This window comes from Cynocephalus volans, chromosome 14 (genome assembly GCF_027409185.1).
Source record: "Cynocephalus volans isolate mCynVol1 chromosome 14, mCynVol1.pri, whole genome shotgun sequence".
NCBI classification, from domain to species: Eukaryota; Metazoa; Chordata; class Mammalia; order Dermoptera; family Cynocephalidae; genus Cynocephalus; species Cynocephalus volans.
The window spans coordinates 88,245,223-88,260,045 of record NC_084473.1 but is presented as its reverse complement, the minus strand read 5'-3'; the positions used below and the strand labels follow the sequence as shown (position 1 = coordinate 88,260,045).

The following is a 14,823-nucleotide window of genomic DNA, read 5'->3' as shown; positions in this document are numbered from 1 at the left end:
GTGCCTGTGTATGTACGTACGCCACACTCATCCTCTGCCTGAGCAACTCTTTCACCTAGAATGTCCACTGCCTCTTCTCATCCTTTCTCTAAATTTTTGTTTTGATGTCCCTTCCCATGTCTGAAGAGCCCCCCCCCCTTTTTTTTTTTTTTTTTTTTTTGTCTTTTTGTGACACGCCGCACTCTCCCGAGTGCGCCACGGGGTTGGCCCCTGAAGAGCCCTTTGCTGGAGTTGTCCCTGCCCATTTCCACGTGGCCTCCTCGCCCTCTTCCCTGCGTAGCACAGCTGCCTCCCTGCACACCCGCAGCCCTTGGCCTTGGCTAGGTGTTCTCCAGAGCATGTCCTGCCACCTGATGCAGAGCATATTTAGTGTCAGTGCCACTCTTCTTTCCTACCTGAACATGCCCTCCTTGAGGGCGGGCACCTTCTGCTTGCTATCTGGTCTCCCCCACGGCTAGAACACTGCCTTCCACGCGAGAGGTGCTCTGCAAGGGCAGAGGCGGTGAATTGCACGAGGATGTGCTCCTGCCTGTCCCAGGCTGTCCTGCATCTGTTACCACAGTTGTCTCACTCCTTTGCCCCTGTCACCCTTATCTGAAAGACTTCCAGGGTTCCCAAGCCCTGGGAATGGACCAAACTTTTAAGCCCTGCCCTCGAGCCACTTGCCATCCGGTCCTTGTCACTTCCTGCTGCTTCCCTCTGCCCCTGCCCCATGACCCCTGCTTCTCAACACATGGGGACGCTTCTTCCCTGAGAAAGTCCCTTTCTGTGTCTATCTGCCCTGGCTCTTGACCTTTCTGACTTTTATCTTTTGAAAACTCTGTGCTTTAAAGTTACATGAAAGAGGGTCTCCTCCGTGAAGTCTCCCCAAATATCGTAACGCTTGGTGATCTGCCTGTCCCTGCTCCCCTGGATGGCCACCCTGGTTCCCTCCAGTTGGGGGTCATTGCAGAGGTTTCTCTCCCCCTGTGTTGGGTGCCCCTCGAGGGGAGGGATCTCACTGGATCCTCAGTGCCTATCACCAAAGGGGCTGCATTCCTGTCTTTTGATGATGGTAGATTATTCTCTTTTACATATGTTTTTCTAAAATATACTGGGTCCTCCTTTTTGTCCTGTTCTCACATTAATCTTTTGCCCACAAACCTTACATTAATACGGATTAATAAGGGTTTTCTTGTATTCTCGATATTCTTACCTCTGTTACTAGGCTATTACTAGGTTACTACCTCTGTTGCTAATCTTCCTCTGTTTTCTGTGTCAAGGTGAAGACAAGTTCAGCAGGGTGTGGTGTGGAAGCATGTGGTAGTATGACTGAGAGCAAGGGCTTGAGCCTCAGACTGTCCGGGGTCCAGTCCTAGTTCTGCTCCTTGCTAGCTGTGTGACCAGAGGCCATGTGCTTACCCTCTCTGTGCCTCAAGTGCCTCCATCCAGGAATAGTACCCACCTAACTGGTGTGGTAAGGCTAAAATATAAGCTACAAGAAGGTGCTAGTTATACTACATGGCACGTAGTAAAACCTCAGATGTTAGCTGCCATTAATGGAATTATGTTGTTTATGAAACTTACTTTTTTATGTAACATTGTGACTCTCCTTCTGGGTTGGTACACGTGCATCCACCTGGTTACTTCCTTTGACAGCACAGCACTGATGTCCCGCTCCTGTGTCTCTCACAGCTGACCTTGATCGATCTGATTATCTATGGGTCCCTGGAAGCTGTTAGCATCCACAGCGTGAGATGGTCGAGGGCCTTAAGGCCAGTCTTCCTAATTAACGTCCCAGAAAGTCGTCAGGTGAGGATACGATTTAGGATACATGATGGTTTGGATTTGGTTTTTGCAGAGAATTAGCTGATTCTTGTAAGTGGCATTAAATTTTGTCTTCATAGATCCGAAGGGCTTTCCGAAGTATCCGGAACACTCTGCCCGATATCCTGTACGTCTTCCTCTTGTTTATGTTCAGTGTGCTGATATTCTCCCTGATGGCCTTGAAGCTTTTTGGGGACAGGTGAGCACACTTCTCTGGAAGCTTTTGCCTATGAATTCTCCCGTATTTGGGTTAAGCCTGTTGGTGGCAGAATCTGTCACTGGATGCTCTCTTCCTTGCTTAGACATTGCAGGAGTGCTTTTGAAAGGGGAAAAGTGTATCAGAAATCACAATTTATGGGTATGGTTTTCACTTGTGGTTTTGATTCCTCTTTAGGGGTCTGAAAACAGTGGAAGGATCTTCCTACTTCACGGACATCCTGGAGATAGCCTTTGAGCTCTACGTGCTGGTCACTACAGCAAACAGCCCCGATGTCATGTATGCACATCCCAAACTGTTACCGTAACAGAATTCATGTTATTGAAAGCAGTTGTCCCCTGACACTCGCAGGACTGAGGGAGGAAATAGACTGATTTTCTGTTTAGTCAGATTCATTGTAAAAATTTTGATGAATATAAATTTTACAGTAATGATAGCCTACCCTCTTTATTTAAAACTAAACTTAGATGAAATCTTTTAAAATTGAAAGTGACGGGAGACGTCTCTTCCGGCACAACTCTTAAATATTTGAGCCCACTTTCTGTCCTGGGGTCTTCTCTGAGTCTTGAATTTAATGACCTAAGCCACCCCTGTAAAGGAAGCGTGGCCATTCTCCTAAGCATTGAGGCCATTTTTTAGCTACACAGAACAGGAAAGAAATGTAAAATCCGTAGTTGTCACCTCTCCCCCATGATACCAGTTCTCCACATATGTGGACATTATTAGGGGGAAACTCTTACATGTTTTTTTCTTTTCTTTTTTTAAAAAGATGACCGGTAAGGGGATCTTAACCCTTGTCGTGGGGTTGTCCCCACCACGCTCTCCCAAGTGGGCCACAGGCCGGCCCCTCTTACATGTTTTTTTCTAATGTCCTTCTTATTACGGAGTTGCCTCGTTCATGGGGGTAAAATGATGAAACGCTGCTACACTGAGCACATAGCTCTGTGGCTCTAGAGCAGGGACAGAGCCCGAACTGCAGACGTCACATCTCATCCAGCAACACACTCCGGGGGAGAGGCGGCTTTTTTGTGCTCCCGTGATGTGTGGGACCATCAGACCAACTCATGTGTGGTTGATGCTCACTCTCGGGTCTGGCCCAGGTGAAAACAGAAGCAGGGTGAAGTCCTGGCCCTGCCCGTGTTTCCTGGGTCTTTCCCCCAGATACTGGGCTTCTGGCCACAGCAGCACCCCCAACGTCCCTTCCTGGAGGAAACCCAGTTTCTGTTAAAGGTGAAGTGAGTCCTGACTTATGCCTTTTGTCCTGCCATGATTATTAGTGGTGTCCCTTTTGTTCTCATTGTCCCAGAGTGGAAACAAAGTTATCTGGCCCCCCAGCCAAGGCAGTCTGGTGTCCTGCAGAGCCCTCAGTGTAAACCAAGCCATGCTTCTGATTCCCTCTGTAATTCTGGGCGAGTCACTCTCCTTTCTAGGCCTCAGTGTTCTCATTGTGAAGGGAAAGACTTGGATTGGGAGCTATCTAAGGTCCTACCCCCTTTGAAAGCTGATGCCTTTATAAGATGCCAAGAATTGTGGAAGGGCAGATTTGGGGTGAGCTGTTTAGCGTTAAGGATGGTGAAGCTCTGAGGACCCATTGCACCACATGGAGTAGAGCGGGAGTCAGCGGAGGTTCTCTGGTGCCTCGTGTGCACAGACTGTGCACGTGGGATGTCGCCTAAGGTCAGCCTTACATCTGTTGTGGAACTAGAGTATGAAAAATCATGAAGCGTAATTATTTCCTTTCAGGTTGCCTGCCTATGACTTCAACTGGTGGTATTCTTTGTACTTCGTAACCTTCATCATCATCAATACCTACATCTTCATGTCCGTCTTTCTGGCCGTGGTCTACAACAATTACAGGAAGCACCTAAAGGTAACGTGGGAGTCACGGGCAGGGGGCAGGTGCCAGGGCTGGGCGCAGCGGCAGGGAGTCTGGCGAGTGCATTCACTGAATATTTGGAAATGTCCTCAATCTGTTCACTTTGGTGGCTCTGAAGGCATGTTTGGTGGCTAGCTCCCTTCTGCTGAGCAGGGTGGTTCTGCATGGGTCTTCGTGGTGAGTCTGACAGTGTGTCTGAAGAGATGCTGAAGGGTGGAGGACGTAGCCAGGGCGTTGACCTCTTGTGGGTACTATCGGGTCCGTGCTTTGCTCATTGCTCTTAATGCATCTATTGCTCATGGTTCCTTGAACTGTTTTGTGTGTGATTGGGAGTTGGGGATATTCTCTGAGCTTCCAACTCCTCTGCTCCCACGGCCCCCAAACAAGCAGAAACTTCTTAAAGCCAACAGTTTCTGCCCTGGTTCCTGCCTGTTTGATTTATGTCTGGAGAATTCCTGGGAATCCCCTGGGACACCTCAGCCATCTCATCCACCCTCCTGCCACTGACAACTCCCTGTGCACACCTCTGGGTGGCTGTTACTTTTCTTGTAAAATTTGTTGCACAGAGAAACTTTTCATCAAAGGGTGATTTCCCTTAAAGAAAGAAGCAGCCTGCTGGCTTTTGATCTTGTAGTTCTGTGTTAAATTTTTCAGTGATTAGGGATGTTCACCGGGGGCGAGGGAAGATCTTCAGTGTCTGCAGCTGAGGAGAAGGGCGTGGTGGGGCCACCTCTGAGATGTGGCGAGTCTGGCCTTTGAAGGTGTCTGGCTCTGTCCAGGTCCTGAGGAGTCTCTGTGCCGAGGGAACCTCAGCTCCTCCTGGCCCCGAGGCCGGGCGTCCTCTGGCCTCCCCCTCCCTCTGGTGGAAGAGGCCATTCCAGAGAGTCTGGTGCCCTGTCCTGTCTGTCACCGCTGTTGCTCTGCCTCCGCCTCCCCCAAGGAAGTCTTTCTTTGGTAACATCCTTTGGAAATTAATCCCTGCGATGTGCGTCAGTCAGCAAATGTCTCTTAAACGTGCTTTATAAAGTGCCCAGCACCGTCCAAGATTCTAAGGTGTCGACGAGGATTAAGACACAGCCCTGGCTTTTGATGAATTTGCAGTCTAGCTGTGTAATCAATTGAGAGATGATGGTATTGGGTCACAGACTTACAGGAGCAGTAGGTGTGGGCATGGAGGCTAGGCAGCTGATTATAACCTGGGAAGGGCCGTTGAACCTCCCCGCTTCTGGAAGATTCCCTGTGGTCAGGCCAGATGGCAGCTCCAGACAGGCCCCAGCTGCCCTTCCTTCCCCAGACCACTGCTAGACTAGTTTCACTTCCCTGGCTTTTCCCCTCCTCCTCCTCCTCTCTTTCTCTACTGACTCAGTGGCGCAGCTGTCGTCCCCTCGTCCCCTCTCCATCGGTCTCTCTCTCTTCTCAGCAGCACACCCGATTTCCTTCCTTTCTGGAATCTCCCCTCCTCCTGGGCGGAGTGGAGTTTGGAGCTGTCTGCCTCCTGTCGCTCTGTTTCTCACCACACAGATTTTCCTTCCTGGGCTCCCTCATTTAAACTTGGTAAGATGAGTTTTGTTGATGCAGACAGGGGTTAGCTAGACATACCTGGAGCCGGGGAGGGATTCTGTACTTGCTTGTTAGCAGACTCCTCAGTGACTTCTCTTTGACTCTTTTATGGCCTTGAAATGCTTGGGGTAATGAAATGACACTTGCTGGAATCCTTCTCTTAAAACACACAATTCTGTTTTTTTAAGAATGAGATTCGCAAATTAGTATACCTGAAACGTCACAAAATGATAGAGGCGTTCAACATTCTGAAGGTCAAGGTGGGCACCGAGTTTGTGGTTAAGGAGACCGAGTGGAGGCAGCTGACAAAGGTGGTGGCTCCAGACATCAGCACTTCCCACCTGGAGCTCCTTTTGAGGATCTCCGACGAGGGACAGAAGGGGCACGTGGGTAAGGAGCCTCCATCTCCAACGTCCTCTTCCCTGTGCCTTCAAAAACGGGTGGCTTCTCAAAGCGATGGGTAAAACGGCAGCACTATTTTTAATCTTTTTAGATTAGCAAATAAAAATGTGTATTGGTACCCCCTGCTGGCAACAGTACCGTGGAATTAGGGTCCCCACGCTGTGTTCCGACAGTGCTGTCCCAGTGTACGCTACCAGCAGGTGCCAGCGGTAATGAGTCACCCGAAAGCCCTTACCTGGTGACGTGGTCATTCTACTTCTGCAACTCTGCACTAGAGAAGGAATCTAAAATATGGAAAAGAGCTACATATGTAGATGTCTAATTCGCATTTTGTATTTGAAAGTGAAAAGGTGAATATAACCTAAATTTTCATGTGTTAGTAGTTGATAGCCATTGTTAATAATGCTTAATATTTGTGACATGCTTGTCACGTGTGAGGCATTGTCGAGATTGTTTTCCACGCATGGTGCTTATGCGATCTTCCCCCACACTCAGTGAGGTGGGTATTTTTTGTTATCCTCATCTGTCTGTATAGGAACCAAGACTCAAAGAGGTTAAGTAGTTTGCCCAGGGCCACGCAGCTGCGAAGTGGCAGAGGCCATCTGACTCCAAGGTCTGTGCTTTTTATCCATGTGCTGAACTGCCCCAAATTCTGGTAGTCACTTAATTTTAATGACATTAAAAATGACTATGAAGACGAGGTAGCAACAGTGAAAAATGTCTGGTGACTAAAATATGCCCCAAACAGTAGAACACCCTCGTCCCACAAGTTTCAAGAAAAGTCTAGATAGAAACACACCATAATGGAGTGGTGGGTTGACAGGATGGTGAGATTATAAGCAACCGTTGATTTAAATAAGACAAGGACTCTTGATCTAGCCAGGTAGAGCCGTGGGCTTTATGATGTCTCCATACATGAATGAGAGAAGGAGATGACAGTGACTTTTCTGGAACTTCTGTGAGAAGTCAATCTGCTGTCCAGGGAAAAAAGAGACACTAGGAAGTGGGTGCTGCCAACATCTTCCAAGGAGCATTCTCGCTGGGCAAGCATTGAGCACAGCTCTCCTCAAGACTGCACGGTGAAGCTTTTAATTTCCAATCTTTCATGGATTGATGCTTTGGTAAAATACAATAAAAATCAATAACTAGAAAAATGAAATAAGAAGGACACAAAATACAAGTTCCAATTTTTCATCATTGGGTTCAACGGGGTGTGAAATTATCCTGTCAATTGCTCTACAAGGCTCTAAATTTTCACTACTTACACGGGGTGGGGAACACAAGGCCTGGCCAGCACTGGTCTGGGGACTGCCCTTTGAGGAGCCCTTGCTCTAGAACATCAGAGGACAGAGTTGGGGACCTGGGTTCCCTTAGGTCTCCCAAGAACCAGGAGTGGTGTGTTGGACCACTTTAGTCCAGATGTTCCCAAACTTTGGCCCCTCTGAGTTTGAAGATTCTCCTACCTCTAGTGCTTCCAGATAAATGGGACTTTGGAGATGTTAATAAATCTATAGGGCTTGACAAACTTTATTTTCAATTTGTCCTGTAAAGTGGATTCCTGGATTGCTTTTAAAAGACAAGGTGTTCCAAACCAAAGGATGGGGAGTTTTAGGAGTCTTTGTCAGGTATTGTGAGGCCTTTATACTTGGGTATCTTCTAACTATCCAGACAAGAAACACATAGTCACCGGAACATACTCATATGAGCAACGTTTCTTTCTGGATAAGGTCAATCTGACTTTTTTTTTTTTTTTTCTTTTTGTGACTGGTAAGAGGATCATAACTCTTGGCTTGGTGTCGCCTGCACCGCGCTCAGCCAGTGAGCATACTGGCCATCCCTATATATGATCCGAACCCGCGGCGGAAGCACTGCTGCGCTCCCAGCACCGCACTCTCCCGAGTGCGCCACGGGGTCGGCCCTCAATCTGACTATTGACAGCTGTCTCCTGAGTGGAACAATGAGCTGCTTTGCTGTCTTGACAGCTTTTCCCATGTTCTGGGCTGACAATCAGGGCAGCTCTTATGAGGGCACTTCAAAAAATTCATGGAAAGATTCATATTACCTTTCGATTCTATTTTTCCATGAACTTTTTGAAGTGCCCTTGTACAATACTCTCCCACTGTGTAGGATAAGCTGGGAGTGTACCAAACACACCTGCTGCGTATTCCTGGCTGCCCTGTTTGTTTGGGCATGCCATTCCAAGGATTACATAAGCAAGGGGAAGGAAGAGTTGTTTGTTGCTACCATACAACTTTCCTAGAGAGTTGCAACAAAGATCTGGGTGCAAAAGACAGCTGCCCATCTTCAGAGGTTCCTCCATGAATGTGGTTCTAATCCTGGGCAGGGTGACATCTGAAGAATTACCAGAAGAAGCTGGTCAGTGACAAAGAGGAGTAGAGAGGCCTGAGAATGAGGCATGATTGTAGCCTTGATGGTGCCATGGGATATTGTCACAATGTCCAGAAACAGCCATGGCAGAGGGAGTGAGAGCAGCATTCGACACTTTAGCTCCTCCAGAAGGGAGAGGCCTCCCCCATCTTTATTGTGGACCACATATGTTAACGTTAATGTCCAGTTATGCATTGCTCAACAATGGGGATGTGTTCTAAGAAATGCATCAACAGGCGATTTCATCACTGTGGGAGTATCATAGACTGTACTTACCTAAACCTAAATGGTGCAGCCCACTATACTGAATACTGTAGGAAATTGTAACACAATGCTATTTGTGTATCTAAACATATCTCAACATAGAAAAGGTACAGTAAAAATACAGTGGAAAAGATAAAAAATGGCATACCTGTATAGGGCACTTACCATAAGTGGAGCTTGCAGGACTGGAGGTTGCTGTGCGTGAGTCAGTGGGTGAACGTGAAGGTTAGGACACTATTTGAACGCTGCTGTAGACTATAAACGCTGTACACGTAGGCTGCTCTAAGTTTATTAAAAAATAAAGTAATAGTGCTGACAGCTATGATAGGATAGGAATCCTATTGTACCAGGTGATAGGAATTGTTTAGCTGCATTTTAATCTCATGGGACCACCATCACGTATGTGGTCTGTTGTTGACCAAAACGTCACATGACTGTACTTTGTTATAGACACATACACATATAGTCAGGTCAATTGGTATTTTTTTTTTTTGTCCTTTTTTTGTGACCGCGCTCAGCCAGTGAGCGAACCGGCCATCCCTACATAGGATCCGAACCCGCGGCGGGAGCGCTCCTGCACTCCCAGCACCGCACTCTCCCGAGTGAGCCACGGGGTCGGCCCCAATCGGTATGTTTAAATGACGATACGATTTAAAGCTGGAAAACTCTAGTTTTTAATGAAATTAATTTTATCTGAATATGTTGTAAGACCATCTTTATAATATATAATATACAATATTTCAATATATATAAAATATGTAATATTTCAATTGAAATCGATATTTCAATTTGGGCATCAGGAAGAACACATCTATACATGGAGACACAGCATTTTAATTTCTTGGAAGTCTTTAGGTAAATATAGATTATTGACTATTTACCTGAATATACATTAGTACAACTCCTCAAACTCAATCCGTAAGTTTAGAAAATATGTTCAAAAAACCAGAAGGCAGTAGCTTCATTGTTGACACTACAGATTTGTTAGGGAAATGTAAAACCCTAAAGACTGTGTCTACATAGTCTAAGTGATTATCTCTCTAGGGCCTTGTGCTTTACAATATTGTCTGAGATTTACACAAGCCAATTTATGAAGACCTGAGTTTTTAAATCACAACTCCGTTTAAACCATATCACATGGTTTAACTTGCGGGGGACACAAATCAGCCCATAAAACCTGTTTTGCTGGTTCTGGCCTTAGATTGTTTGTCCTCTTCTAGAGCCTTCTTCTACCTGTGGTCGACCCTCCTCACCTTACCCCCACAAAAAAACCCCTCCTGTTTTCTTCTCACAAAGAATGAAACTCTCACCTCAAGTTGTATCAATATTCTCAGTTTATCAAAATCTCACACTCAAACATTTACTCTGGGAGGACAGAACTACGGTGGTTCTAATTCATCACATGTCGCCTTCTCCATTCACACCGACGCGAGTCCACCTCCCTAAGGATTCATGCCCAGTGAAACTCGGCAAAGCCACAAGATGACAACCACAGCAACAAAACTTGAATATATGCAGTTCTCGTACTTCCTCGTGGCCCTGCAGACGTTCTGCCAGGGTAGCTCATGACCTTCTGAACAGATGCGAGGCAGGCCAGAGACGTGGCAGATGCCCCTGAGACATGCGCCCACAGGTACCCTGGCCTCTAATGGCTGCGCATGATTGGAGCTAGCAAGGTGGCTGCTTCTCCAGCCCTGAGCCCTGGCTCAATTTTGTCACCTGAGTTGTGATTCTGTTTAGAAATTAAAGGAGGCCAAGACTCATCTAGTTCGAAAAAAGGAGTCGATTTGAGTCATAAATTTTGTTATAGCTCTACAGGTGTGGCAAGAAGAAAGTACCAGTGAGCTCACGGTTTCACAGACTTGCCCTGTATCTCACCTTTTACAAAACAGCCATGTTGATTGAAATATTATTACTGGTGCAAACGCTTTTTAAAGGAAAATGGCCAGGCAGATTTGTTGGCTTCTGGGGATCATAGGTTATGTTTCACAGGATATAGCAGTACTTTCTGCTGTCTGGGTATTCCAAGAGACTCCTCTGCTCAAGTAGCACTTTCAGAGACAGCTTTAATAACAGAAAGCCGAACTGGATTGCGTGCTTTGCCATGGCCTTGATTCTGCACAGGCGAGGGCTGGCTATCCTCCTGCGAACATTCTCGCTTTCCCCTCAATCAGCAGTTGTCAGGATTTGTGGTTTCCAAGGTTCCACTGAGATTCTGTTAGTACTGAAAAGGTCAAAGCCTAAATCTAGTGTTAAACTGAGAAACAAAAAATAGGGAAAGAAAAGGACTGAATCGAATTATTGACAAAGACTATGAGGCAAATAATGTTGTATCTACAACAAGGGTTGGCAGACGATGGTCCACAGGCCACATATGGCCCACTGCCTGTTTTTGTAAATAAAGTTTTACTGGAACACAGCCATGCTTGTTCATTTATGTGTTGTCTAGGACAGCTTTCATGCTGTAACAGCAGAATTAAGTAGTGCAACAGAGGCCGTATGTCCGGAAAAGCCTAACATATTTACTATCGGACCTGTTAGAGAAAGAGTTTGCTGACCCATAAACTATAATATTAGGTAACAGGTGGGTACAAATTCCTTCTTAAAACAGAATTACTATGGTTTTGAGTTTCTTTGGTCTTTCTTATTCTACTGAATCTTCTGGATTAAAAGATGTGAATCCAGTGGGATTGATGGATTTCCCATTGATTGAACCAGGGGTTTTGGCTGGATTCCCTGTTAGTGACCCTAACCCGAACCCTAGTTATGGTTGTCATCTCAGTGTCTCCATAACCTCTGATGGTAGAGCTTACATAGCCCAAGCCCCTGGATCCAAGTCACTCATGTCACCTAATTCTCCGTGGCTGCACTGCCTCGTGAGTGGGCTTTACATGTCTTTGGCTATTAAGATGTGTAGGTGTATTTTCCTTCTAACTCTAAAGACCTGGAAACTTGACAGATCCTATGATATCTAAGTGTGTTTTTCATGTTCTGTCATGTTTAGGACCCTGTGGCATTGAGGGAAAGTTGCAACATGAGTATTTAGTATCACTCAAGGCTTTGTCTGATTCGGGCTCCCCCTCAGACGAGGCTACACTTCTGACAGGGCCGAGGCCTTTTCTTTGCCTGGCTGTCTGCTGCTGCCACAACACCTTCCCTGCGTAACTCCCACTGGTGCCACCTGTGGACCCGTGGCTCTTTGTCTACTTCTGAAAACTGAAGTGGAGACCTGGGTATCTGCCAGGCACTCTAAGTGAGAAGCTTTCTAGGTTTTTTTTTTTTTTTTTTTTTTTTTGTCTTTTTCGTGACCGGCACTCAGCCAGTGAGTGCACCAGGCCATTCCTATATAGGATCTGAACCCGTGGCGGGAGCGTCGCCGAGCTCCTAAGCGCTGCACTCTCCCGAGTGCGCCACGGGCTCGGCCCGCTTTCTAGGTTTTTAAAACTCCTGCCCCAATCTGTGAGGGTTGTCTCGGCCACATGTGATTTGCACCAGCAATTTACTTCAGCAGCTTTCTTTAGAGTTTCCAAAGTGTTCAATTTTGATTTCAAAAAAGCTGCAATACTCTCTGCACATTCTGATTTCCTCTGTCATTGTGATATTTAACTTATACGTAATTGCTGCAAGTTCATGCGTAAGCAGGTTTGGGAAGCAGCCCAGGGTCCCGCCTGGTGGGAGAGAAGGGCACGGGGTGGTGGACAATTGCCTGCTGGCCCCGGGCATTTGGTGGGTCTGGAGAGCATCAGCTCATCAGTCGGTGAGTCCAGGTCGGTCAAGAATGTTCCTGCTGTACTTTGGCCTGGGGTTGTGGGCGAGCTCACTGTGGAAGCTGTGAGTTTGAGTGAGTCCCTGAGACGGTGGCAGGGAGAGAGGTGGGCAGAGCAGAAGGTAGGGGCCCTGTGCAAGGGCATGGGCACTTTGGAAACTTCAAGAGGAGAAAGGGAAAGTGTGTTGAGGTTAGAAAGGTAGGGCAGGGCAGGCACTGAAAGCAGCGATGGCCGCAGGAGGAAAGCAGGCAGAAGGCAGGGAGTGAGGTGGCAGCACCTGCCAATGAGCAAGATCTCATTCTGCTGCCTTGGGTGGACGGAAGGTCTGAGAGAGGACATGTGGGAGGCCTGGCGGATCATGGGCCCGCTCTGCTACTTGCTGGCTTCGTGGCCTTGACCCTTTGAGGCTTCAGGTCTTTGCCTGTGAAATGCAGAGCCAAGGGTCAGTGCTGACTTGGCTTCACCCTTTGGACTTCAGTGTCAAAGTGGCCATGGATTTTGGGGTCACTTTTTCATTGCAGACAAAATGAACTTTCTACGCTTGGCCGACCTCCTCAATATCCAGGTAGTCACCATCAACGTCAGGAGACATCCGTTGGAAGCCTGGGTGCCACGGGTGTACCAGTCACCTGCGAGCCTCTGGGTCCGGAAGATGGTTCAGCACAGGCAAGTGAGACCGGGCCAGTTTTTTCTCAAGCTACTTTGAAAATATAGGAATCGGTGAATACCAACTGGACAAAATGTGTTTTATAATTGAAGCTATAAATCAGCGCCCTGCTCCCTGCTTTTGTTCCTCAGGGAGGCATGGAAAGGGTTCTGGACACGCTGTGCTTGACCTCAGCTAAGAGGACAGCTTCTAGATTATGCTTCCTTCTGTGAGGTCTCCTAAGATGCTCGAGGCCCACACACTAGATGTGCTCTCTGAGCCAGGGAAGCTGACCTCTGAGTTCAGGAGATCCCAGGCCCATCAGAATAAATCCAAAATAGATATCAAATACGGCACTTTGATTCTGTGAATTATATGGTAAGAACTCAGGAGTTAGTGTTGCTGGAAGGGTTATTAAGGAGGCCAATTAATTCTTTTATTTTCAAGTAGATGGGCTCCAGAAAGAGCCATTTATCTCAGCCTGAGATCTTATTTTTAACACATGTGGTCTGGAATCCCCCTTTCATTAGAGACTCACTCTCAGCCATGGTGGCCTCTTGCTTTCTTTGAATTAAAGGTTTCATAAAAGTGAATGATTTAGAAGTCCTTGAAAATAGCTCAACCTAGGATATAGGTAAATTTCCCTGTAGCTGCTCATAGCTTCTGTTTATCAAAGCCCTTTATTAGAGGCTCTCTTCTGCTCGTCCCAGTATTGAATTACTGATGTGCTTCACGTGGTGGATGTTGGTGTGTCCACGTACACCAAGTGCTCAGCCCTGGGGTCTACCACGTCACAGAGAACCCTGGGGTAGCCGCTCCTCTGTCTTCCCATAGCCATGTCCAGGGTATACCCTGGATTCCATGGGGCACAGGGGATGGGCACCCGAGCCCCCGGGGGAAGCCTGCTCTAGAACTGAAAAGTTGAGCAGGAGCCCAGCTATCATATTTTTTCACCCATTTTCATTCCAAACTCAGTGAGGAAGATGAACACACTGGTCCCCTGGAAGGCCTGTCTGCCTTCGGGGTAAAGAGCTTTCAGAAGCCTTTTTAGTTAAGGATGCCAATTTCCCAGGAGCAAGTAGCAGGGGTGTGATGATCCCATGCTGAATCCTGAACTTTCTCCCTGCCCCCCGATTCTCCCTGAGCTTTCATGTGATCAAGGTGCTGTGTCCCCAAAGGGGAACCTGGGAAAACCACGGTTCTCCCCTCTCTCCTCACTTGGTCCTCATTTTGTCCTTGGAGACAAGGGCTGCACCAGGGTCAGCAGGAGGATGCCTGTGTGTTGGGGGATCCTGTGTCCATCATGTTGTCAGAAACAAAGTAGCCTCGGGAGAGCCCTGATCAGGCGTGTGTTCCTTTCACTGAAATGTGGGATGACAGAATTTCTCTCTTTTTTTCTCATACCAGGATTTTTGTCTGGGTTTTTGATGTCATCATTCTAATAAATGCCATATTTATTGCTCTGGATGAGAAAAACCCCTTCATTTCCTACGCAGAATGGCTTTTCCTTTCTCTTTACGTTATTGAGATTCTTCTGAAACTGTACACGTACGAGCCCAGAGCCTATTTCGGAAGGAAGCAGTTCTGGAACTGGTAAGTGTGTGCATGTTCTGCGGAGGGCCGAGGAGGCCGCAGGGGATGCGCAGGAATGTCCTCTCGCAATTTGGGGAATATGACTGCAGTTCTCCAAGCTCCATCGTGTCATTTTGAGGCATCTTATAATGAGATCTTGGGGGCGGGAGAACATCTGGTTCAGTGAAAGCTGTTATTGGTGATGTCAGTTTGGACAGTCTCTAGCTAAATTAGAATCACAGATCATGGCATCTTGGATTTGGAAAGAATTTTTTAAAAAAGGAAAACTTTTTCCTCTACTCTCCCGCAACACTCTGCCACCAAA

The 14,823-nt window shown here is 47.1% G+C and overlaps 1 protein-coding gene across 1 annotated transcript in view; it reads left to right on the top strand.

The window, feature by feature from the left end:
* The window catches only part of LOC134362631 (two pore channel protein 2-like), a 32,912-nt gene that overhangs the window by 8,508 nt on the left and 9,581 nt on the right, over nucleotides 1–14,823 (top strand). The window contains exons 5-11 of the mRNA XM_063077816.1: nucleotides 1,675–1,791; nucleotides 1,887–2,005; nucleotides 2,201–2,302; nucleotides 3,767–3,893; nucleotides 5,648–5,849; nucleotides 12,802–12,946; nucleotides 14,334–14,519. Of these exons, the coding sequence (XP_062933886.1) occupies nucleotides 1,675–1,791; nucleotides 1,887–2,005; nucleotides 2,201–2,302; nucleotides 3,767–3,893; nucleotides 5,648–5,849; nucleotides 12,802–12,946; nucleotides 14,334–14,519 (998 nt within the window). The remainder of the gene's footprint in view (nucleotides 1–1,674; nucleotides 1,792–1,886; nucleotides 2,006–2,200; nucleotides 2,303–3,766; nucleotides 3,894–5,647; nucleotides 5,850–12,801; nucleotides 12,947–14,333; nucleotides 14,520–14,823) is intronic.